At 37.3% G+C, this 26905-nt stretch overlaps 1 protein-coding gene across 1 annotated transcript; it reads right to left on the reverse strand.

Annotated features, from left to right (window-relative positions):
* LOC109109429 (craniofacial development protein 1-like) lies at positions 1-25332 on the reverse strand. Its single transcript, XM_042744027.1, has 7 exons — positions 25076-25332; positions 24213-24336; positions 23906-24128; positions 23460-23593; positions 18900-19025; positions 5378-5536; positions 1-214 (listed from the first exon to the last, which is right to left on the reverse strand). The coding sequence occupies exons 1-7, from the start codon at positions 25140-25142 to the stop codon at positions 124-126; spliced, it is 924 nt and encodes a 307-aa protein (XP_042599961.1). The 5' UTR covers positions 25143-25332; the 3' UTR covers positions 1-123.
* Positions 25333-26905: the final 1573 nt, after the last annotated feature.

A 26905-nucleotide genomic window follows, 5' to 3' on the forward strand; every position in this document is an offset into this window, starting at 1 on the left:
GGGGGGGGGGGGTACAGGCCATTCCACCTATATGACAAAGAAAACTGTGAGTGTATGCAGGGTGTGTGTGAATATGGGACAGTCTGTGTTTTGATCAGTGAATGTATCTGCTCTCTTCTCTTGTCACCGTTTCATGTTGCTCAGACGCACACTCTTCTCCAACTCAAACTGTCGGTGGTCCACTCGCTCCAGGAAGTTCTTTCGCTCCACGTACCTACAGACACAGAGAGCAGAGACAGTGAGGACACTGAGATAATGGTGGAGGAAAGCACATGTAAACAAGCACTTGGCAAGAATGACACTGACACAAACCCTGGATCTTGCTGCTTCTTGTGTCTGTGAGTTCAGTGACTGGATACACCGAATATCATCTTTTTGCAACTGTTCCACACTACATCTCCAGTGATGCGTTTCTAAAGCTTCTTTCTGCACTTTTGTTGCCGTTTCTCATTGGAATGAAGCACAACCGCAGTGAGTGGGGACAGTGGGGTGTTGGTAAATGTCAGCACCCTGGTGGTAAAGTGTTTTCACACACATATTTGTTTCTTTTTTTAGGCATGCTGGCTTCACGATTCTATTACCTGTCACGAGTGGTTTGCAATTGTAAAGGGCCACAGAGTTTTCCTTTTCTGACATACTTAGGTTTTGTAAAATTTACTCAACCTCATGTTACTCCAAACCTGCATGACTTCAGTTCTTTTGCAGAACACAAAATATTTTTAAAAACATTTCTGTTTTTGTCCATGTAATGAAAGTCGATGTGGTCCAATTTCATTCAATTAAAAAAGCCACACAGGTTTGATATTTATATAGCATAAAGGCAAGCTCAAATGATCAAAAGCCAACACAATAGGGGCTTTAGTGAACCTGTATCCATTAGATTTTGGAGGTTATAGGTGCATGTATTCATCCTCCCTGTTTATTGTCATTACAAGACTCGCCGGTACTCAGAGTAAGAGCAGATGCTGAGGACAAAGAAAATAAAATGGCCCTTTCAGGCTGACATCATCTGGTTTTGCTCCTGATAGTCTGGGTTCAGGTTCAGGGAGCTGGCTGATGATCAGCAGAGAAGGGCATCTCCTACACAAAGCTTTTTGTAAGGTCTAAATGAATTGTTGTGTAGAGCACTGTGCACACTAGGAAAACCCTCAGAGCAGCTGCAATGCAGACATGTGAGGCTATGGAGCAGACTGAACATTTTATTAGATATCACATCACACCCCTGCCAATAAAGAAAAGAAGACAGAGAGCAAAAACTGATTGCCTGTGTCTTGTTTGAAGTCCTAATGGGATCTCTGTGAAACACACACAAACACCCACATACTTACAGTACAAAATCAATCTGATTTGAGCAGCACAGTGGGTTTAAATGGCTCATAAAATGTTTTTTTTTATACAGTTGACACGAAATTAAAATTTACACATTTTAAAATGCCATTGATCTTGTTGTGGATGATTCCATGCAGTTTTTATTTATTTGTTTGCCATTTTTATTTGTTTTATTTAATATTTCTATACAGCTGTAATTTATTTTTATTTCAGTTTAAGTAAATCCAAATACTGTACCTTTACAATACATTCACCTGCCAACACATTTTGAGTGGAAAGCCCAAAAAACAACCGATGGATTTAAGTCCCCACCATACATATTTTCTTTTTTGATAATTATTATCAATTTTTTGATAATATGCACTGAACTGTATATCACAATACACACGAAAAGAGCTGTTGATACTTGATAATTGATCATTCTTCATTTATTTCCGCCATGGTACATAATATCCATAGTCAATTTTTGGCATCTAAACAGTAATAAATTTATGCACACTTTCCCCTTGTTTCTAACCTTTACTATTGCACTGGTATTTTTTCCTGCTCTGCCTTTAAGAGTTCTATGTAAAATGCTCTTTTTGCATATGAAATAATAAAGCAATTTGCTGCGCTTATACATGGGCTAAAGGTTTACGTTTTTTTTTTTTTTTTTTTTTTTTTTTTTTTTTTTTTAAGAAATGCAGTGTGCAATTACACTGCGGCAAGTTTACATAATCAAATATGACTCTCAACCTGTTCATGTTAAAGTGAAATTATCAGGGACTCATCTGGAGGATCTGCGGAGCAGTAGGTGCTACACACAGCCAAGAACAGCACATGCTCTCCACATTTCTTTTTTTATTTGTCCATCTAGGAATAACAGTATGTTTTCCTATTATGTTTCTAAACACAGAATAGGTGTTTGAACAGATTTTGTTGTAATTGAGGAAGTTTTGGATTCTAAAAAATACAGTATACAATTCAATAGCATACTAAATTCTTTTTAAATGAAGCAACAATTGTTATTTTTTAATGATATGACCCATGTAAGCTACTTCAGTTTTTTGTTTACCTAGAAAATTGTACATCCTGCCTGCAGCATTCGAAGAGCACAATCTGTCACATGTCCGCTCTGTTCCCCCTTAATCCCAGCAGAGGGTCACTCTCCCCAGTGTCTCAATCCCATGATGCTCTCGAAGCTCTGATGCCCAACCAACCATTTGCCTCCAGAGACATGAGGCCCTGGGTTTACAAACTGTGTTAGCTCTGACAGATCTGGGTGCATTTGTTGTCCTACATTTTGTGATAAAAATAAGATCTTCAACCATCATTCTCACACTGAAAACAGTCCTGTGGGCATACAGTTTGGCCTAGCGGCCTGTGCACTATGCTATTCTATGGTCTCTATGCTATTCTATGGTCTTTGCATCCTCCACACCCTTCAGCGATCCTCCTCTTAAACCACATCCCTCTCAGAGAAACAGAAATATGGAAACAGTGGCAGACCATAATTTTGTCTGCTTTATTTTTAAACCCCCAGGCCAGGTTTTTAATTTAGTAACTGTTCCACTCCCTACAACTGTCTGATAGAGAACTAACAGTTCTTTTCATCCATATATTAAAAATGAGGAGCGTCAGGCTCTTTTAGGAAAGCCGGGGCATCAGTGCTGAGTGTGCAGTGAGATTTAAATCGAAAGTTTACCTAAAAATGTCAATTCTGTCATCATTTAATATCTTATTGCATGATATTCTTCAGATTTAAAGGATGTTTTCTATTCTTGTTCATATAATGAAAGTCAGTTGGGTCCAAAACAACAATGGACCCAACCGACCATCTTTGTATGAATGGAAAAAAAGTAAATGATGAAGTTTTGGCTGAACTAGTTGTTTAAATTTACAAATGCATGGTAAGGGAGTAAAACAGAATGGCAACTGGATGCACAAATTATGTCATTATAATTATGTCATGTTTCTCCTCCCACATCTCCCTGCTTGTTTTTACACCAAATGCATCTTGGGAGTGGGGTAACGTCACACAAATGTGGCACTGCGTTACCCCAGAGGAATGTAGGATGGGTAACTATGGTGACAGGGCTAGTTTAGAGAGGAAAGCAAGACAACAACTAAGTTGATGCACTACTGAGATAACCTACAGCCGCAGCTGTGACATGAAACCCAAGAGGCCTCACATTTACACACCTCCTGAAACAAACCCATTTGGTGCATTCACCAAAAGCTTGATGGGAAAGAAATGTTCCACCAAGATTTCACTTCCTCCTAAACTCACTATGAATGAAATCTAATCATGACCGTAGAGTGGAGAGACACAAACTATGCATGTGCAGATCTCAATTATGGTCTTGTTTAATTTCCAAAGCCTTTTGAAGTCTAAAAACTGATCTGTAGATTACTAGCACTACAGTCGGTCCTGACGTGGTAAGTATACTTAATCTATGAACTTTATTTTCAATCTCTTAAACATCATAATTTGTATCATAATGTTGTAATTTTCCAGAAAATACCATGTATTTAGGTTTGTGGTAGCAACCCTGGGGACAAGCAAAAATTAGCTCACTATGTAAAGAAACCATCCATACAGAGTACGGTTCACTCTCTTATCATCTCTATATGCACTTAAGTCTCCATTACAGCAGGCGTAAACCTTTTCACCGTTGACTGTTAGGTATTAATTATACATTTGAGATGAATGAGGTATGCTGAGAGAATCGATAAAGGGGTATTGTCTGTTATTAACATGAAAACCTCTTTCAGAAACCCCATCCTTAATATTAGGCAAAGGAGGGTGAGAACACTTTCTAATCCGACTTTACACTTGCATCTTTAATTTATTATTATGATGGAATGAAATGGAAGCAAAAAAAAAATAAGGGCCTGTTCATGTGTTTAAAATTGCATATGTGTTCGTATAGAAGACATGTAGGCTAGAATGTCCCACACACTTCTGATTGGTCGACTAGGAGTCAGTCGTAACTATACTAATATAACAAAGGTGTTGAAAAGAGTCCACATGTGACAAAGCTTCAAATGTACGGTTTTCTTATTTAAAACAGCTTTTACCAATACAAGTGTTTTTTTTCCCACAAAGAGATTTGGCGAAAAGTTGAACTTAAGTTTACATGAATGTTCTCCAGCACGATTGCAGATGATTCAAAAATCATCTTGAGCTTTAATGGAAAAAGAACGTCTGACTATCTATACAAAGTGTTGCATGACTATCACAAGTATCTGAGTTGTGACCTGGAAATAATGCAGAATCATAAATACCTATTAAACATTTCACGTCATGATGTTTCTCTGGTTTTAAATCCCTCTAAGCTACACCCTGTTTCAATTCCAGCTCAAACGAGAACCATGATGAAACTGCTGTAATAAAAGTGAGAAGTCAATACTGCAGTATTTCATTCACTTCCTGTAAACACTACTTTAAACTTCTTGACCCTGGTTAACAAACTTTTTTTGGTACAGCTTTGCATCATCAGTTTTTGAGTAAAGTCCTATTCTTCACCTCTTTCTCCTCAAGATAGCCATCAAGGCCAAGATACGCAGGTTTAAATGAAGTGCTACCGGCTTGGCTCCCCTTCCATTCATTCTGCTGATCTACTGATCTTAGACCAGTCTGGAGGGCAATGATAATCTCAATTTTACAAAGAGTTTTTTTCATTCCGTCAACACTTGTGAAGAAGAGTGTGCATCCTGATGGTAATTTAATCATTTTAATTAAAACATACTGTTGGCAAACACTACACTATTTCTCCAAATGCTCATCCCTAGTCCTAAGAGCAACTGCAAAGGTCAGAATGTTAATCAAATGCACGTGTAGTAATACATTCATTTTACTATCCAGTTAACATCAGTGCATAATTAATGAATTGTAATGTATTATAAAAATTGCACTGAAATATAACATGCCAGCACACTGTGGCTTTAAGCACTTAATGATATTTATTCAGCTCTGATGAAAATCTCAGAAGCTAGTGTGAGACACTAATGGGAGATAATATGAGATGATGTGTTTGTCTGGGTCACTAATGAGGCTTAAACATACCCTTCTTTGCCTCGATTATGGATTGCCAGCTCGTCTGAAATGCCCTCCTCTGTTTTAAAGGCATCCCAGTCCATCTTAGACTTCTCCAAAGTGCTCATCTTCTGCTTTTTGGCCCCGATGCGATTCAGGATGCTCCCCATGCCCGCTGGCCTCTTCGCACTAGAGAAAGGAAGATCATAAAAGATATTTTCAATCAGGATTTTCAAGTATTAAAATTGGCTGTTCTAACTGAGAGGGGCTAAAAACAGGCTCCAGTGACATTTTTTTTGGATTCTAAAGTGGAAATAGATCATCTGCATCAAAATAATTTTGTTTCAAAATGCAAGATGACGGACAAAGGAACAGGGTAAAACATATTTCATCATTTTATTTATAAAAAGATCAAATGATGATCCAAAGTGGAAGGAGAGGCAATCTTTTGCTGGTATGTTTCTCGCAACATGCTGCCGGAACAAAAATGTGTTTTGAACATTACCAAAGTCATCTTGACACTGAGGTTGTGCTTGGCTGCAGTAATGAAATGTTAAACGATCTGTGGAATGAAAGAGCTGAAGAGTCCAGACCAGCAGCCCTCCCTCTTGTATGTGGGTGCCAGAGGGAGTGAGTGGGCTGGGGGTCTGCAGGGGGAATGGGGGGTGGCAATAGGACCTCGGGGTGCATTAGAGGGTGCCGGGGTGTCCAAGGACAGACTGTTTCACGCTCAGGCGAGTCATAGGAGAAAGTCTGCCATGAGGAACGAGAAGGAAAATTGTGTGTACGTGGAAGATGGTACAATTGTTTTCAGAATATGAAATGAATATAAAATATTAATATACAAAAAGGTTTGGGTAGGAAGGTATTGCAATATCGGTTTAAAAACACAGAGGACAAAATTGCACCACCTCCTTAAAATTCCCTTTATATAAATCCGTTGTTAATGCTATGTCTTGCTTCAGGCTGAAGTAAAATGAATGCTATGAACTTGTATTACTTGACTGCAGGGTAAAAAGACTTCATTAATTTCTTAATGAACTGCAAGTTGCAGTTTCCTCACTGTGATCAAGTCGATATAGCAGGACTTGTGTGTTCAACACACGGGGTGCACATGCACACAGAGGCATGAGGCGACCCACAAACAGACACATGACTAATGTCTAAATGTCTGTTAAAATGCATCTGCCATCTGTGCAAAAACTGTCAACATTATTCAAGGAGGAAAACAGGGAGGTGAAAAATGCAAGATGAAAAAACAGAAACAAAGAATAATGTTTTAACATCTGCACGTACACAATTAATCGTTCTTCATTATGAATTGTTTCCACATTCTTAGGATATTTTCTTACAATATCTGGTCACATTCATCCATAAGTAAAACGTAAATATATTATAGGTTTTTTTTAATCCATTATATTTTTAGATTTTTCCAATGTTTTATATATAAATGGATATAAGTTTTCTTTTATATTATTTATATGTAAAATATTGGATTGTTAGCTGGATGATTTATAACTGCATGTATGTATATACGCACACCTGCAAACTGAAACATGTCAAATGAAGCCCATGATTACAGTATATGCATCGTTGTGCCAGCTGTTTCACTGCAGTGTTGTTCCCACGACAGTCAAAGTCTGGCCAGACAACACAGAAAAAAATAATGTTGGGGTGCAAAAAAGCCAGCAAAAAGTAAAAATCAATAATGGTAAAATCAATACTGTAATTATATTCCCTCCGTTACAGCTGCGTCCACAAACACATTTCATACGAGGAAAGCTCACCTGACTGCTGCATAACTATTAAAGTCAAATGGAAAACACAAACCTCAAAGATTTTAATATGAACAATTCAGTTAGCCTATATGAAATTCTTCACAGACAGCACAGCAGAGCAGCACATTAGCCTTTCCATTTAAAAATTAGAATTTAAGAATAATTCATTTAAAACTGTCACAAAGCAGTAGCCCTGCGCACAGTGGAATCTTACTGGCTAAAAGTTCTAAAAGAGAATGGTTAAAAGAGAATAAAATTGTTGAATAAAGTCGTTCTTTTTGTTTTCTTTGCACACAAAAAGTATTCTCGTAGCTTCATAAAACTGAACCACTGATGTCACATGGACTGTTTTAATGATGTCCTTGCTACCTTTCTGGGCCTTAAACGTGGTAGTTGCATGGCTATCTATGCAAGGTCAGAAAGCTCTCGGATTTCATCAAAAATATCTCAATTTGTGTTCTAAAGATGACGACATGAGGGTGAGTAATTAATGACAGAATTGTAATTTTTGGGTGAACTCTCCCTTTAACAAACTGAACCTTATTGTAAAGTGCTTTATAGACTTACAAAAAAAAAACTGAACTGAATTGACTCAATCTGGTTTGTGAAGCGAGACAAGAAACAACAAGAGTGAGACGAGGATGATTGTGAAAGTGTTACCTGCAGTTTAGTAAATCTAACAGCTTAGTAAACAGAACCAATACATACACACAGAGAGAAACAGGAGCACTGCTTAAACCCATCCTGACAGGGAATCAAAATGCAATCAGGGCTCAACTGATAGTCAATCCTGTGTGCCATGCGGCAGCGTCGATGTGAGCAGGGAACATTGGGCTGGGAGCCAGACCACAGTACACAACGCTGGGGCAGAATGCTAAAAGCAGAGCCAAGGTGACTGTATCATGTCTCATCATACATAATGCTTAAACTGACAGAGATTTATTAGGGCTGCACAATATATTGAAATTACCGAAATTTCGCAAATGTAATTATCGCAATATGCATTTCGCAAGGGCATGCGATATCTGAATAATTTTATTAATAGGCTACTTAAATCAAAACGTTGCAAAAGGTCAAAGTTTTAGTTCGATGCATATAGCAGAGAATTGCTTGACTTTAAAAAGTTAAGTGCAATAAATTGCAGAAAACAACTCTTTGCTGTCTCTTCTTGCTGTCTGACTCACACCTGAAGCGCACGCACAAGCCGAATCTCACACAGCGTCTCTTCAGTTCTGCCACACATGCAAAGCACACGCATACACAGAAACATGTTTCAGAATATGTCACTAATATAAATCAAAAAACAAAACAGTTACATTTCTGTACTTGAATACTACTGTTTATTTTATCTATGCTTGTAAATTGTGCATTTTTTTTTTATGACTATTCACTTGCCTTTAATCATGTGTGAACTTTCTCAGACTATAGTTGTTGCTGTGGTATATGAAGAAGTACTTAAAGTGTTTGGAAAGCAAAGTTTATGTGATGCTAAAACACTGCTGGTCACTTTCAGAAGTTATAGTGATTCTTTCTTTTCCAAGAAAAAATGTGAAACAAATTGGTTATATAATTTTCATTTTTAAATATTTTAAAATATAATTTAAATAGATTTTACACACTTTAAAGGGATACTTCACCCCAAAATGAAAATTTTGTCATTAATCACTTACCCCCAACCCGTAAAAGCTTTGTTTGTCTTCGGGAACACAATTTAAGATATTTTCAATGAAAACCGGGAGGGCTGTCACTGTCCCATAGACTGCCAAGTAAATAACAGTGTCAAGGTCCTTAAAAGGTATGAAAGTCATCACCAGAATACTCCATCTGCCATCAGACGTGCAATCTGGGTTATATGAAGCGACGGGAACACTTTTTGTAAGCGAAGAAAACAAAAATAATGACTTTATTCAACAATTCCTTTGTAAGTGATTAATGACAAAATTTTCATTTTGGGGTGGAGTATCCCTTTAAGCAATATCGTATCGCATATCGAATATCGCAGTTTTCTTCAATATCGTACAGCCCTAAGACATATGTATGCGTTACATCACAGGCAAATAAAACACAGCATACTTTGTTATACGCCAGTGCAGGCACCTAAAAGTCAAATAAACTGGAATTAAAACCTAAATGGAAACAGGATGTACAGGGTAAAACAGTAGCCCAGAAGTCTGTGAATTCAGTTGTTTATTTGCAGTCAGAGTTCTCCCATGACTGAAGTCTTTTTATCATCTCATTTAAAGGCACACACAGAGTCAGAGTGTCCCGTCACTCTGTGTAGGGAGAGGAAAAGGCTGGAACATCCTATTCTGACTCCTTTCAAGACAGGAAGCAGATTCCCCCACCTCATTATATCAGTTTATGTCATCGTAAGTTCACAGAGCGGCTCATAAACTCAGCATCGACCCGCAGTTGGTTGACAAGTCTTTCCATCTCCTCAGTGAGTAATTACAGTGTTTGTGACATCATAAGAGAAGGCACAACAGGGCATCATGGGAGACGGACGCCGGCTAACCCTGAATGCTTCATCTACATTATCTCAGTAGCCTGCTTGCTCAGACTGATCTAATGGTATTTTGCCGCCTGAGGCGCGGACACTGGCCTAGTTGTAGACCAGCTATTTACGAGAACGTACAGGCGTGGGCCTGGGAAATGGCTATAAACCCAGTGCACACACATCCTCCATAAGACCCTGTTGCAGCATAACTGACCCACATTCAGTCCGACAGCCGGAAGCTGGAAGAACAGCCAGAGGAGAGACCACGTGGTAAAACAAACACATACAATCTCAAAACATTCACACGCACATATTTCAACAGATAAAGGAAGTTTCTAATGCTCATGTTTTAATCATATACGTGCACTGCAAAATATATACAATAGAAGGAAGAGATACCAACATGTAAATACACAGCAAATATATCATTTAGTTAGTGACAAAAACTTCCACAAGCATCACAACACTTGTGGAACAAAGAGGTCTAAAGTACCTGGAGATCTGTTAGCATTCCCATTCATCATTGATAACAGGTGCAAGGATTCCCAGAATCACATGATCTGAAATCAGCCATCTTTGCTCATAAGTGAATGACTGTTAAAAGTGTTTTTTTTTATCTTTTTAAAAATGTTTTTGAAAAACGTCTCATGCTCACACTGTCATTTTTAAATGGCTTTTGCAGCCAGATGGTGCTGTCATGGGCCATGCTAATCATCAAAACCTAGTTGACTAATTGTCTGGCACCCAACAAGCCAGTTAGTGAGGCTGACTAGTAAGTGTTATCGTTAACATTTGTTTTTTAATCATTTTAGCTTTAATATTGCCAGCGGCAGTGCTGCTGCAATTATGAATTTAGAGACAGGTTTCCGGGTCAGGGTTGTTTGAACTGCTAACAGAAAGCTAAACCAGTCTCAGAGTAGTTGTGTTTCTAATTCCCTTTAAAAGCATAGCTGGTACAACATCAAAGCACCAACTGTAACAAATTAACCACATTCAACTATAAATTTCTAGACAATTACTGTCAAGACTTCAATTCGCCTGCTGTGAGCAGTGGCCCAAATATTACCCACAATCCACAGATCTGCATTTGTTTGAAGATTATGATAGCTTTGTGTATTACGAAATTATAGTTATTGAGGTATTTATTGTTTAGAAATTGTTAGTTTCCCTAAAGACACTGCACGTATAATGCTAAAAAAAAAAAAATCTAATCTGTGTCTAATGGACATGACCCTAAAGCGGATTTAAAAAATACAGTTTTACACAAACCAACCCATTATTCATTAACATGAGGAAACATAACCAATTTAATAATCACACATTAAATAATTAGACTTAACAAGTGTGATAATCTTTGATTCAATGCATTACCAAGAGGCAAAGACAGAGACATTTAAATCTGTCCTTCACTGTAGCATACTGCAATGTAACATTTGAATGAAAAACACAATCTAGAGGCCCCCAAAAAACTATTTGTAAAACAAACCATGTGTGAACCATGCAAATTCTACACTGTCATTTGCCTCACGTCCTGTAAAGGACAGTCACATATAAATTCTGCATTGGCAAAGATATTGGAGTTTATAAATATGATATTTTCCCCGTCAACTCCCTCTGATTTTTAGGGTCCTATTTTTCTTTCTCTTTTTAATCTTCAAAGAGCTGTTTAAGTTGGAACATGAGGTTCTGAGCATCTCTGCTCCGCCTCTAAACACGATGAACGACAGATTTACATTCTGTGAACAATGAGCAGCACACCTGCTCATAGACAACTAATGAACATGCAGTCGTTCACATAAACACACCTGCAGTGCTAAGACCTAAAGTTCAAAGACCTTTTACGCCCCGGGCCCCTGTGATCAGCCACCTGGACTTAGTGACACTTACAGCTCCACCCAGCCCCTATGCTGTGATTTGTGTTTCATATACACAAACAAATGTGTTATGTCTAAATGTTCGCTAAAAACACATTTCTAAAAATACTCCAAGGCCATGTACACTCTGTATCAAATTCTGGTTGTCAATTCACCTTTTACTGCTTAATCATGTTCTATACACACACACACCGTTATGTAATTCAAGTAATTTTTTAATTGACAACCACGCTGATCGAATTTCAACTAAAAAAAAAAAAAAATGCATGTAGTGTTAATCGCATTTGCAGAAATTATATGCATCGTGTAGAGAACCAAACTGAACTTGTTGTTATTGACGTCTTTAAGTGCATATCAAAGTTGTGGTGCAGAAAAATCACATGGAAGGAGGTACGTCTTGACTTGGGGTTGCCAGATGTTGAAATATTAAAACCAAGTAAATCAAGAAAGTCACATTTTAAGTTCAATTGTCACCTCATGTTTCAATGAACTTGTGCATATTTACTGATTCTATTTCTATGTTATTTTTCAAAGAGTTGAAAAAGCATGTCACTGCATGTTGCACTATGTATAATTGTTCATGAGACAATTAAAATTGTCTCAATATTCAAACCCAGGTTTACAAATACATTGTGAAATTATGTTAATACAGGGTGAACTATTTCAAGTGTGAACCCATGAAGAAGCAGTTCCTCTCTCTCCTAAATTACCAGTGCAGATATTTTCAGCACAGATGGACAAAGTGTTGAGTCCAACTGTGAATTCAACTGAGCTCTGCAGGAGAAAGATGTAAGGAGACGTGAAGAGAGAAAGCCTTCCCTCTCAAATACACACAGACAGATTTTGTTTTCACGTGTTCAGTAGTTGCTAGGGAAACTGTCTGTGAAACATATGTGTGGTTTGTCCTTTGGAGCTTCTCAGAGAGTGTGTGACTTTTGTGTGTGCACACAAGACCAGCATTTATATTCTTTGGGTCTGAGCATATAGGTGTATATGTGCATGTCTGTAACAAGATGTGGAGCAGACTGGAATGCAGGAAATGTATCCTCAAGACACAAACAAACTGGGCAACTTCAGAGACTTCAGACTCATTTGAAGATTGCACAGTCCTAATGGAGAATTGTAAGTCTTTGCAGTGCTCAAAGATACAATCACATTGCTATCTCACAACCCAGCATGTAACAGGAGGACTATTATATTTTGACAAAAACAGATAATAGACAAAGACGCAAGAATCATGCCAAACCTGCTTCCATGATGCTAGCAGGTGTTCTTGGTGGTTGCCAGGACATTGCAATTTGCTTGCTAAAACTTAGTTGATAGGGTGTTCTGGGTTGTTGCTAAGCAGTTAACAACGGGTCAAAAAGCCCACCTTCTCCTTACGTCATATGTATGACGATATTGCTGTAGTGACCAAAGTGTGATTTCCATGACGCTGTTACAGTGAATTCAATAGTGCTCAAATAATGAGATGGTATGTTACGATGGTTTCGTTTCTTCACATAAAAAGGTAATAAACAAAAAGAAACAGTTAGTACAATGGCGTTATCCAAAACAAACTTACTGTAAGCAATGACTGAAACCTTACATCTGCTGGCGTCTTTCAAAGTTCCACTTTGAGTCCATTACGTCATTTACTACAGTTTGCAGATAATAATTTCTAATTTTGTCAACGAATAGGAGCGATCTGTTAGCTAAATCTATTGAACACAGCAATGATAAAAGAATGAGCTCTGATTAAATCAGCATTGAGAGCGCTGTATTTGCATGCATCCGTCACTCCTCTGTCTCTGCCACGTGAACACAAGGCTGTCAGACTTTGTTCACCTTACAAGTGTCCCAGTTCCAAGCTGTCAGTACATTTCCCATCTTCAGAGCCACCGCGTGTTCCTTGCTCTGCATTTCTTCTCTCACTAACATACTGCTCCGATCCTCATTCCACTCACATATTACCATACTTTGCGAAGAGGCCAGTTTGGTAGTTGCATAAATCCATAAAGCTTTCCTTAGCTAATTACGGTCTTATTATATCTGCATAACCGTTAAGAGCGAGTTACTATAATCACTTCCAGCCATTTTGTCTCTAACGAGGCTAATTTCCTTCCTGAAATGGTTTTCTCTTTGTATTTCAAGGGAAACTGGCAGGGGCAGTGAAATGTGGAAGGGGGTCTTGAGAGGACCCCAAACTGACATTAACCATCTGTTCCCACAATATTGAAGAGAAGAGCATTACCCAACCTTCCCCTTAATGTTCAGACTATTGAAGCTCCGCAGCTGCATGTCAGTGAGGATAGAAATACACTTCCTAGCACAAGCTAGATCCGTCTCACATCCTGGTGTTTGAAGATGAGGCCTGACGAGGACTGAAGTGGTCTAGTTGTGTCTCATTGACGGACTGAATGGAGGCTGATGGAGCTCTCAGAGACCGCAGAGAAACAGGAGGGAGGTAAAGTGTCTAAACAGCAAGAGCTGATTTGACATTTTAAAAGTGTCTGTGGTGAATTCCCCCCAAAAAATGTTGAGCGCTACTTTGGATATTGAAGTAAACACTCTTAATATTTCATGTGTGATTTTACATTCAGAGCTGAAGCTTGATTGTAGGTCATCGCCACTGTTTAAACGCTTCACTATTAAAAGGGGGTTTTCATAGCAATGTCGCAGAAGAACCAGTTTGTGAAACGGAAAGATTCCATGGATATTAAAGGTTCTTCCATAGATAGAACCATAGAAGCCAATAAAGAACTTTTATTTTTAGGATTGTTGAAGCAAATATTAAAAAGATTAAAATATACATCAGCTGAAGCTCTGTCAGATGCAACCGCAGTTTGTTGCCACATATTTATCACCTCCTGAGACAATGCCTTTCTGTGATCTCTTGTTTAACATGGAGTCACTTGGGGGATCTGCATCTGTTTTGGCAGGAGCACACACACATACACACACACACTCACATACAGGAAACTGTGTGGCCTGATCTCTTCCGGGCCACGGCACATTTTTAGATGCCAGGGGAGTGAAGAGTGGCCTGGTTTTGTCAGAAGCATTAGCTGGGAGACGGAGCACACGGCAGCGGCGCGCTGATGTGTCCGGTGGTGAGATGGCGTGATATCGAACCCTCACTTCAGTTAACATGCATTCATTATAGCGTGAGGACCGGCTGACACGGCGTGCAGCTGCGAGGGGACAGGGAACAGGTCATTTCAGGTCTGCTAATGAAATCCTGAAGCGGCCTTTCCCCATTTAGACCCAAAACAAGCTTCCCTCTGCTCCCTTTGACCTCATTATAAGTAGCTGGGTGAAGTGGTGAAGTGGTTAAAGATCTGAGCTGGTAAGAGAAAGATTGTTAGTTTGACCTTCACACTGAGAGAATCATTAGTTCAGTTGATAATAGCAGGGTTTCCAAACTTTTTGATGCAGAGGACCACAAATATGATGATACTCTTGTGAGGAGACGCCAATATATATTTGTAAACAAAACTTAAATGCATGTCTTTTTCAATTTACAGTTTTTGTTTGTTTTTTGGAACCAGTTCTAAAAAGGAATCGGTTCTCCATACCCAACCCAAACTGCAACTGAAACTTAATCATTATTAGAAACCATTTACCTTGTATTAAGTTCATTTCTATCCATTATTTGCCTCATCATTCCAATAGGAATCTGTATGATCGTGAGGAACTCGCGTTAAAGAGCAAAAAACTTCAACGCAAATCATTTGTGCAAGTTGGTCATGCAAATTTGCCTGTGTTAGAGCATCGTGCTGATAATGCCATGTTGTGGATTTCATTAGATGTGGATTTTTTGTTATGTGGAGTAACTCTGGAGTAGAAATGGAAATGTTACCAGTTACCAGTTCGAGTCCCATAAAGACAGCATCAGCCAATACTACTGTGCCTTTGAGAAAGGCACTTAACCAGGTTTCTAAAAACAGCTGAAGACATGACGCATTGATGTTCACAGTATGTGACTTAAAACTAGGAGAATTACAATGGCAGGGATAACACAGCATAAACTCCCTGCTGTATGGACTACTACAGAACAGCTGCGTTTTACTCATTGGAATGGAAGCAATTATTCACTAACACTTAGAATACTGCCCTGAGCATGAGAAAATTGAGAACTAGAAAGCACTAACCAAACCACAACACACAAGGGGAAAACTACTAATATTATCGCTCAAGGCCACAAGGCTTCTTTCTTTGTTTGTGTCAACCTTATATATGTATATATTTGTAACAAAATGTGACAAAAACTGTTCATCCACATTCACACACAGTGTACAGTCTCTCTCTTTTACAGGAGATGAACTGCTTGAACCGACAAAGAGCGAGGTGTGTGACTGTTCTGTAATAATGGAGAGCAAGGCCCTATTTTAGGGTCCTAGAGATGAGGCTCTATAATTAGAAAAGCAGAGCTGTGACTGGCGCATGTGGAAATCATTAGTTTAAGTGGACGTACACAAAGGTTTCCCAGAACCACTGTATGTTGTGTTACTCACACTCACGTACAGCAAGCTGACGGGAAGCCAAGCGGAACAGAAACAGGAAGACAGAGGTCATATCTCTCTCTGACTCTGTGTGAGTGTGTGTTGTGTAACCAGCACTTATATATGTATGTGAATATGTAAGCTTTGATGAAGCCACCATTGTCCTTATAGTACAGATTTGTTTGTGTGCTTCTGGGTGCTTACATGGAGCTCAGCCTCAACGTCAGTCAAGTTCTGTGATAAGACCACAGAGACACTAGACAATCAATCAAGCCATCACTGGGGCTCAGAACAAGGCTCAGTAAATCTGGCTGGTTCTGTGATCGATAGCACTTAGACGACACAGAATTACACAGTGCTGCTCCACACTTGAACCTCTAGCAGTGAGGTTACATCAGTCTGTGGTGTACACACAAATGGTGCTCACAACTGGCATGTCCTAAAGGTTATCATTCACACGTTCATGCAAACTCACAAAGTGTCCAAAATGAACATTTGCCACTTCACCTGCCAAAGCAAACGTACATGTCTTAAATATTTCTTACAGTTTCTTCTGAAACTGTATACAGCATTTCCAATTTTACGGTTGCTGCAAGAAAAAAAAAGGTATCCTATAACTATAATGGTACCCATTTCACGGAGGAAAAAAGGTTAGACTGACATTCTACAGTTCAATTAAATCTAGCAATGTTGCAGTTCCTTATAAAGTTACCAGCCAACTGGTGAGGAAATACATTCCATTTACTTGCCAAATCCCATTTTTACTTCCATTTTGGCACTTGGCAAATGTGTTCATTTTGATCCCTGTTCACACACCAGTGGGCTGCTGGGAAGATTCAACAGATGGAGGGTTGAGGTGAGTCTGTGTGTGTGGCGGGAGAAAGAAACTGAAAAGCTGTTTAACATCATTTCAATAATGTGAATTGCTGACAAAATGACTGGCTCTGCATGCTTATATTGTAACATTTTCAACTTTTTGGGAACCAATGGCCCTTATTCAGGAAACAGAACCAGAACGATTTGTTTATAATTCCATATTTCAGTTTATGCAAGAACGGCTTTACAAATTATTTACACAAATTACTTCTTGTATGTTTTATCAACGAAGCTCATCCAATTGAAAAAAATAGTTTTTAATAAAATCCTGAGCATTAAATTTGACTTTCCTTATCCAATTAATCAATACTGAGCATTAGATTTGGCCTTTCATCAAACTGATCAAACAAGAATCAGTATAATCAGTTAGTATCAACAAAAATCAACATAGTTAAATCTAAATAGTTGTCAGTTTCAGTTAGTTTTTTTTTTTTTTTTTGGTAACATTACAATAACGATGAGTTAACTGACAGTAGTTCAGACAGTAGTGCATTAGATATCATGAGCTTCCAATCTACAATACTTTAACAGCAATAATTAATGTTTATTTCTAAACACACTATTGGTCAAAGGTTAAGCTGGTAACATTTTTTAATGTTTTTTTTTTAAAGAAGTTTCACAGAGGCTGCATTTATTTCATCAAAAATATAGTAAAAACAGTAATGTGGTGAAATTATTTAATTTTTTTTTTTTTTTGTGATCTTTTTTCAGGGAACCCAAAGTAACACAATTTGAGATATATTTATTTTATAACAATATAAAAGTATCTTTTATTTAATAAAAAAAAGTTGTTCATCATTACTTTATGATATGTAAAATGTTTAATAATGTTAATCTTTACTGTAAAGGATTACAATTTTCCATAATTATAGCAACCAGAGTTTCAAAGTAAGACCTGTGCTTAAGGAAAGGTACAAAAATGCCATGGAAGGAAGAATTGCGTGTATTACCATCGTCAGCAGTTCTCCATTGAGGCGCAGTATGACACTGTTAAGTAAAGAAACAGAGAGCCACAGTGCTGACTCAAGCCCTCTAACCTCAAATCACACAAAAACAGGCTTAAAGGAAGAGAAGGGAAGCAAGTGAATACTGGAGACAGGTACCCTTTGTGTTTAGGCTCCTTCAGTGCCTAGTTTAAGCGGGAACCCTGCTGTGCTGGAGCGAGACAGCCATTGGAATTTGAAGAGGCCTGATTTAAAAAGTCACAATGACTGAGAAATTATATGCAAGCACTTAGAAGCCATCAAAATGAAAGCCAGATACAGACAGAGGCAGAGTGAATATAGAATATTTCTAGTGTGGACATTAAATGACAGCCGATTGTTAGGATGATAAAGGGATGAGAGAGGTGGGGTTCAAGCTGCTTTCCTGCTCCGCAAGCCAACGCCCCATACTGTACATCCTGTGCACAGAAAAATATAACTTCCTGTTCAGCACACATTCAGGGTCTCAGAGGACAGATGAGAGCGTCTGTCCAAAATAACCCTATGTAAGGAGTGGTGAAGACTAGAGGAAGATCACAACGATTAACTCTTAAACATCCACAAACTCCACAGATGTCCTGTCTGGACTACGAGGACCATTTTTGATTGGTTCAGTAGAGGAAATTCAACCCGTATACACACGTCTGTGCACACCACGGCTGTGTGTCATCGCTGGTTTTCCCTTCAGGCAGATATGGAATTACAGAGGATCAAAGACTCGCTATCATAGCTGTCAGAGATCAATGACACGTCTGGCATTCCCTCTAGCCCCTCACAGCAAACACACACAGACGTCTCCATCCATTTACCAGCACCAACCCCACTGAAGGAGATCACGTCTAATTACTGTAATATAACAACATCAATAAAGAATTGATTATAGTCTAAGCGCTAATGAGTTATTCACTTCTGTGTCACTGAAACACAAAACAGAACCATTAAAAACCACTTTGTTTCATTAATTAACTGACACAATGGTTGTAAACTGTAATTTTGCATGTACTGAGAAGGATCAGAACAACCAAACGCAGGACTAAAGGGATGCACTGTGGGATGGTACCTGGATCCAGAGGAGAGCGGTACGGACGGCTGTGGCTCAGAGGACTCTTCTTTCTCCTTCAGCACTTTCTCCTCCTTCAGAAAACTCTTGGCCTCTCGTGAGTCTGCATCCACCTCTTTGGTGACCCTGTGGATCACAACAAGATGATCAATGATCAAAATACTTATTCTACACATTAAAATATGTATAAATATGTATATATATATAGAGAGAGAGAGAGAGAGAGAGAGAGAGAGAGAGAGAAAGAGAGATCTATCTATCTATCTATCTATCTACAGTGCACAGCATAAATGAGTACACCCCCTCTAAAACTTGTTCCAACAAGTCTGCTTGATCAGTTACCAAAAAAGAATGTCAAAATTATTCAGGAACATAAGATTTTCTTATAAATTTTTTAAGTTGTTGTGTTTTGTGTTGCAAAAAATAAGTACACCCTCTTGAAAATTAATAAATAAAAATGTTTTGGGGCAATTTTTGATCAACAGGTATGTATGTTAAACCAACACATTTAAAGACAAGTCATTTCCTGACAATTAAAAGTGTTATATAACCTACTGAATCGTACTCAGACTTAATGCTGACAACAATGGAACCACTTGGGAGAGAACTGCCAGGAGACTTATTTCTTAGCATAAAATAGGACAATGGTACAAGAGGAATACCAAATCATTGTTTTAAGTGTGAAATATAACAGAAGTAACACCACCATTCAAAAACAATGGACTTGTGACAAGGCCTCTGAAATAATCAGGCCTTCACTTTAAGTTTTCATTTAGTGGTGAGTGATTTTTTTGCTAGAAAAAGAGCAGGAGAAATACCATGCAAGTGTCTCAGAGCCAGCAAAAGCTATAAAAAAGAGTGACACTTTATCTCACAGAGTATGACGCAGCCTGCAGAAGTGACATGCATGCTTGTTGTCACCACTAGAATTACCTACTGTACCAAAGCACAATAAAATCATTTAACCTAGGTCCATATTTAAAAAATATAGACTTCTGGGAATCCATACTCTGGTCTCAAGAGAACAAGTCAATCATTTCGGATCCAAAAGCATCCAAAATGTTCCAGTGAGAAGTGCTTGGTACCCACAGTGAAGTTCAATGGTAGTAAAGCTCTTCTATAGGGATCTATAGGGCCTTTTGCACTGCAGGAACCTTCTCATAGTACCAGAACTAACTGTGGGACTACCCACTTTTGGACATTTTCGAGTGCAGAACTGGGTACGATTCTAGTACCGGACTGCCTTTTTCGAGAACCAAATTAGCTCCTACTCCGGAGCAGGGTCTAACCAGCACAACTGGTACTACCTGTGACATAAGTAGACATTGATTGGCCACACACATTTAAAACGCCCTCACCCGCAATGATTTAAAATGCTGTGTAAACATACTGTAAACATTGTGTCAACTTATTTTGCAAGTATGACAAATAGCAATAAATATACGGTCGCTGAATTGCAGGCACTTGTTGCAAATGTAGCACTGGCAGTTGTCGTTGGAGATTCTTAGACCTCCTTTCTGTTCTTTCAATCGCTTTATGTATACGTCGACATTCCATGTCCATTATTGTGAAACCCGCGAGACACAACAAAAACACAGCTCCGACCACAGCATCCTCCGTCCTGCTGTTGTTACGTTGTTCTTCTTTGTTAACGTTGTTGAACATCGTGCACAAATGACTTCGCTGTCGCCCGGCTTACATCACATCCTAGTACACACTGTCGGTGCGAATGCAACCCTTTAAATGGTTCTGGAAAATCGTCCCAGTACTTTAGTACCGTACATTTAGTTCTGGAACTATGAGTGCTGAAGGTGTGAGGGTGTTATGCTTTATCAATGCTTGCATGAATTCACACACCACTGTGTGATGTTATACAAAAACTTGAAGCAGAAGGTGCTACACTCTCCATTCCCTGAGCTGTTGGCCATTTTTTCAACATGACAATGATGATATGCATTCTTTCAGTGGACATAGTCTTAACAATCTTGAGCACCTGTGGAGGATTCTGTAGAGTCGAGTTTAGCAACACTCCCCATTAAAGACCAGGGCATTTAAGGAGGTAATCCTTTAGGATTTAAACAGGACAGTATACTTAAAGTTCTGGAGGACATACTTAGTACTAAAATATTATACATTTTTTGAATTAAATCATTTAAACAAAACTGGCTAATTTAATTATTTTACAGAAATATTGGCATATATTTCTTTGTTTTTATTAAGTATATGCTTAATACATTTCAATTTTGCCACCTTTCTGTGAATTATATTAGTGATCATTAAGAAAATATATATTTTATGTTTATTCAGAGGGGGTGTACTTATTTCTGCTCTGCACTGTGTCTCTCTCTCTCTCTCTCTCTATATATATATATATATATATATATATATATATATATATATATATATATATATATATATACACACACACACACACACATATATACACACGGTGCACCAAATTTCCTGCATGTCCTGCATGTACTAAAGTGAGTAGTATCAAACTTAAGGCCATAAAAAGTTTTAAATACGTTAAATGGTATAAGAAATGTCTTAATTGTAGTTTCAAGAGGTCTTTCATTTGGGGACGGAAAGACAAGAGTCGCGATATGGCTGGATTAAACTTCAAAAGGCAATGATGTCATTGAATAAATATGAGCGTTGTACATTTCAAGTCACAACGCAGCGCGGATGTCTTTATTTGCATGTATCTGAAGAGAACCGAATGTCCTCAGAAACGTGTCGTTGGTTTTTTTATTTCATTTTAAGGTTTTTTGCCTATCAAACTCTCTAACCACTAGGCCACGACTTCCCTATAAAGGGAAGTCCCTATGTTTATGGTCAGATCAATGCAAATATCAACTTATGTTTTTACGCAGCAAACACAGAGTTGTAAATGAGAAAGAAGTTAATGTGCCTTCTAAAAATCTAAACAATTAAGACAGTAATATTTATAGTTTTAAATGGACAATTTATATACTTGATTTATCCTTTTTCATAAAAATGTTCTAAAGGCTGAAATGCTGTTGTATAAAATATAAGATTTTTGTTTTTGTTAAAACCTGTATCTCAAGTGTAAATCATGTAATTTTATGTATGTTACCATAGACATTGTCCAACACCACTCATACTGTTCATTTTACTTGTGCAGCTCTTAAAATGGGTCATAAATTGCCTTAAAAATTCTGCAGATACCCTGTAAATAGTGAAATAAAATTCCTTCCTTCATATTTGTTGATATTTGTGTATTTAAAAAAATATTTTTGATTGCTATATAAACTGATCTGATTCTCTCTCATATATAAATATAAAAAGGTCTTTTTTTTATTTGGGCTAGTTAAAATTTCAGGCTACCAAAACCTCAAGGGCTACCAGGGATTTTGAAATTTTGCAAGCCCTGAGCCAGGCTGTATTTTTGAATTTCAAAATTTAAATAAAAGAATCCACAATTAACATCAATAATAAGAAATGTTTCGTAAGCAACATACTGACACCATGACACTGGAGCAATTACTGATGGAAATTCAGCATTGCCATCACAAGAATAAATTACATTTTAAAATACATTAAATAGAAAATTATTTTTCTATTTATTTTAAACAGTAATAATATTTTATAAAATCACTGTTTAACTTTTTTTACTGTAGTGCATTTTTTCACCTTAAAGAGTATCTGGACACACAAGTCACAATTTAAAACATACATATCAAAACAGCAAAACAGAAATAGCAAAAGTTTAAAATTAAAAAATATAGCAAAACGCATTTTTATAAGCAGAACATTTAAAAAACATATATAATAAATACATTAGGCCTTAAATTATCCAACAATTGCTTTATACTAAGAATAAAAGTATTTGGAAAAAAATATTAAATAAAATAATTTTCTGGTTGTCAAACATTAGTGAACCTATACCTGGTTTCATTTGTTTGCAGAGGGTCACCATTTTAATATTTAGCCATTTACGCAATGAAATTCATACATTTTTAAGTATCAAAAATGTCCAAATATTTCTGGCATCAATGTATTGAGATTCATATTAACATTTATTCTATAAAAACATCATGTGTTCATCAAATGACTTCAAAGCTTTTCAGTGCTTTGTGCTTGGCAGGATTTGAATATTTTACTGGCTCAAAAATACAATGTACTAGAATGAATTATTGAAAAGCAGCAACAGTATGCTAAGATGACGACTGCATTTTTATTAACTATTAAATGACAGCATTCACTGAAATGGCCCAAATATTTCAATACATTTTTTAATTCATCAATAACATGCACAAATATTTATATAAGTGTGTGTGTGTGTGTATATATATATATATATATATATATATATATATATATATATATATATATATATATATATATATATATATATATATATATATATATATATATATATATATACTGCCTATTTGCACAAACCACCGTTTTAAAAAGAACATATTTCTGAAGAATTGTTTAGAGAATGTTCAACTCTACATCTAATTAGGAATGTATACTGCCATCTGGTGGTCATATAAAAGGCTTACAGTTACTAAAAACTGTTCTACTTACCGAACTTCTTCTCCTGCGAAATCAAACACCTTAGTAATTGTGATTTTGGAGGATTCTTTGGGTTTGTCCTCCTGCTGCTGAGACACTGTAGGGGGTTTACTTGGCTTATCTATGCCAGTTGTAGTAGATGTGGACTATAAGAGATACAAACAAAAAACATGCACATTTATCTAAGAGACAATTAGATAAAATACAAGCACAAAACACATAAAATGAAAAAGAAATTTAATTTTACGGATTTAAATTTCAAAAATAAGTAATGCATTCTGACTGTAGTATCATGACTGCAAAGACACTGAACCAAAAACACAATAAACCACACAAAATTTTTTTTGCATCAGCCCAAATGGAGCCAAGACAGAAATCTTATGTTAGTACATGAAAATTAAAAACAATAAATTATATATCTTACTTCACTTTGATCGTTTTCTTGAGTTGATGTTTACCTGCTGAGAGCCCGTACTTTCAGCTGCCTCTTTGGGTCGAGGGCCAACATCACTCAAAAAACTAGCCCAAAGATCATCTGCTTTCTTCTTCATGTTCTCTTCTTTGCCCTCTTTTGACTCCGTAACAAAATGATCTTCTTTTGTCCCATCTTCACCTTTCTGTTGGTCTGCTGAACAACCCTCAGCATCATCTTCTAGTTTGAGGCCTCCTTTTTTCCTTTTCTTAGTAAATATGGAAAAAAAGTTAGAAAATTTCTTCTTACAATCAGTTTTGCTTGGGTTTAAATATACGTTTGTAATATGATACCTCATAGGGATGTCTGCTTTAGTTTTCTTCTTTTTCTTCTTCACGTGCTGCGCATCATTATCCTCCCCTTCCAGTGCGTCCTCCTTTACACATTCACTCATGTCATCCTCGCTCAGATTATCATCTGATCCATTAAAAAAATGAAACCAATGTGAATGGATCATATTTATGACACAAAGATAAAAAGAACACAGCAGTTGGCAAATCAAATCACGATGCATTTCTGCCTCATTTTCTTATTGGTGCACTGTTGGTTGAAGAGAAAAAACTAACTAATACTAAAAATGCATGTTGTCACTTTCAGCTTAAAACTATATATATATATATATATATATATATATATATATATATATATATATTAAAAATTCTTAGAAGCAGTAAAATCTGTAGTTGAAAGATTTGGTGTTCATTTGAAAGGCATACAGGACCATGAAAGACCAGCAGGGGGCTTGATGAATAATATCAGTTATTGTTTGCATCCTTTTCATCACTCTCACAGCCAAATAAACTTATTTTAGAAAGGAGTACATTAGAATATTAGTTAATCTTATCACATGAAACACCTGTAATATTCAAATGGATTCCGAATAAATATACCGTATACACATTCTAGACAATACTTTGATAATAGATGCAAATTATATGTTGAAGATCGTTCTGATAGTATGAACCCAAAATAAGCATTATCTTTGATACTCGTTGTGTAATTGTTTTTGCATATCACTTATCGTGAATTAAATAATGTGTGATGTTAAAACGGAGCACTATACATATGCAGAGCACAGACAAAGTAACGTTAGCTCAGCTCCATCTGTGTTGTTGCTCATGTACAACCATGCTAATTTCACGCTGAAATCTCTTACCAGAAGGAACATAGTCTTCATCTTCATTTGAGGAATAGCCGTCCGAGTCGTAATCCGAATAATTCATTTTTATTTCTCTGTGTGATGCGCTGTGTTAGCAGCTAAATCAAAGACCCCGATTATAACTAGGCTAAAAGAGACACAGTGGCTAACCAGCTAGCTTGGAGCCAACGTGAAATCGCCTTACTAGAAGCCCAGCATGTTAGCTTGCTAGCATTATCTGATCTATAAAAGCGCCATCTGCCTCCATCCAGAACTGTTGTTTCTTTTCCACTTCAAGATTAACGCCACCATCTGTTCCGGAGTGTGGATCAATTCTAGACGATGATATGAAGAAATAAGGGGAATAGGATCAAAATAATATTAATAATAATAAGTTAATATCCATCATATTCTATAATAAAGCCCAGTATTCCTTAAAAAGCCTGAGTACTCTAAAGTGAGCTCTTTCCGTCATACTTAGGGTTGATTTTAAAGTAAGTTTCTGCACCCCATTTCTTCTCTCTTTGTGTCTTGTATTTCCTACACTATAGAATTACATGCTCCACTGATTCTTTCTGATATTTGTCACACAGACCAGACTGGTGTTTCCCTACCATTTTAATGTATTAATTAGAGCACAATGTCTCAGCCTTAACCTATAGTCAACACAATTACCTCTCTCCTGTTCCCAATTCCTACCCTCTTTGCTTTAATACTCTTATGAATTTGGTATAGATGTCTCTCTTTGCCCTCTTTATCCCACATTTCTTGCCACCTTTGGTTTATTTATTCCCAGATTATGCCTTTCACTTCTGCTTTACTGATTCTTCTATGTTTCTCTTCATCTTCTGCCTACTTTTTCTACTTTCTCATTCCCCTCCACTCACGCTGAAACCCATAAAAATTTGACTTCATATCAAAACTTCATATCAAAGACCCCAAGCACTTTTGCCACTTCATTCCCTAACCTACCAAAATTGTCCTTCTTGCTTCTCCTATTCTCCCAGCATTCCCTCAACACATCTTTTGTGTTATGCCCTTGCAAATTGTCCCAGTAATTTGCTATCAAATACCTCCTTCTCAATACCAGTAGCATTTCTCCCATTTCTACTTGGCAAACTTTTAAAAGCCCCACTGCACACTCTCAATGCCTGTGGCTGAATTAGATCTAGTTTTTTTTTAAAGACATAGCTGCTGAAGTTTACACTATACTGCCATAGTCCATCATAGATCTTATCATAGCCACATACATTAATTTCAGTGATTGACAAATTGCACCCCATTCTCTACCAGTCAAGCATCTCATAACATGTATTACTTTTTTGCTTTTCTCCTCTATTCTTCTAATATGATCTCCCCATGTCAACTGGGAATCAAAAAGCACCCCTAAAAATGTCAACGTTCCAACCCTTAGTTCTTTACCATACAACCTTATTTTCAATCTTCCATCAATTATTTTATTGGTAATCAAAACAACTTGAGTTTTTTCCACTGAGAACCCCACTCATAACCCCATTCCACCACCTCATCAACAGCTTCTTGTACTTTCTTAACTACATACTCCATATTTCTCCCTCTCTTCCACAAGGCCCCATCATCTGTAAAAAGAGACCTACCTACACCAGCTGGTACATTTGAGAAGGTATCATTGATCATTATTATAAATAGTAATGGGCTTATCACACTTCCTTGAGGAGTACCATTTTCAACAGATTTGACAAATCTGCTCCAATTCGTACTTGGATATTCCTATCAAACAAAAAGTGCTTTATCCAATTAAAAACTCCCCCTCCAACTTTTGCAACTTGATGAACACTCCTTTCTTCCACATCATATCAGAGGCTTTTT

This window comes from Cyprinus carpio, chromosome B18 (genome assembly GCF_018340385.1).
Source record: "Cyprinus carpio isolate SPL01 chromosome B18, ASM1834038v1, whole genome shotgun sequence".
In the NCBI taxonomy this organism is placed as follows: Eukaryota; Metazoa; Chordata; class Actinopteri; order Cypriniformes; family Cyprinidae; genus Cyprinus; species Cyprinus carpio.

Bases quoted from the DNA above. Each gene is read 5' to 3' on its own strand.
- LOC109109429 (XM_042744027.1), bottom strand. From the start codon at position 25,142: ATGAATTATTCGGATTACGACTCGGACGGCTATTCCTCAAATGAAGAT. The intron at 19,026-23,459 runs GTAAGTAGAACA...TGTGATCCACAG, and splicing joins TTCGCAGGAGAAGAAGTTCG to GGTCACCAAAGAGGTGGATG. The intron at 5,537-18,899 runs GTACCATCCCAC...TCCTTTCTCTAG, and splicing joins CCGCTCTCCTCTGGATCCAG to TGCGAAGAGGCCAGCGGGCA.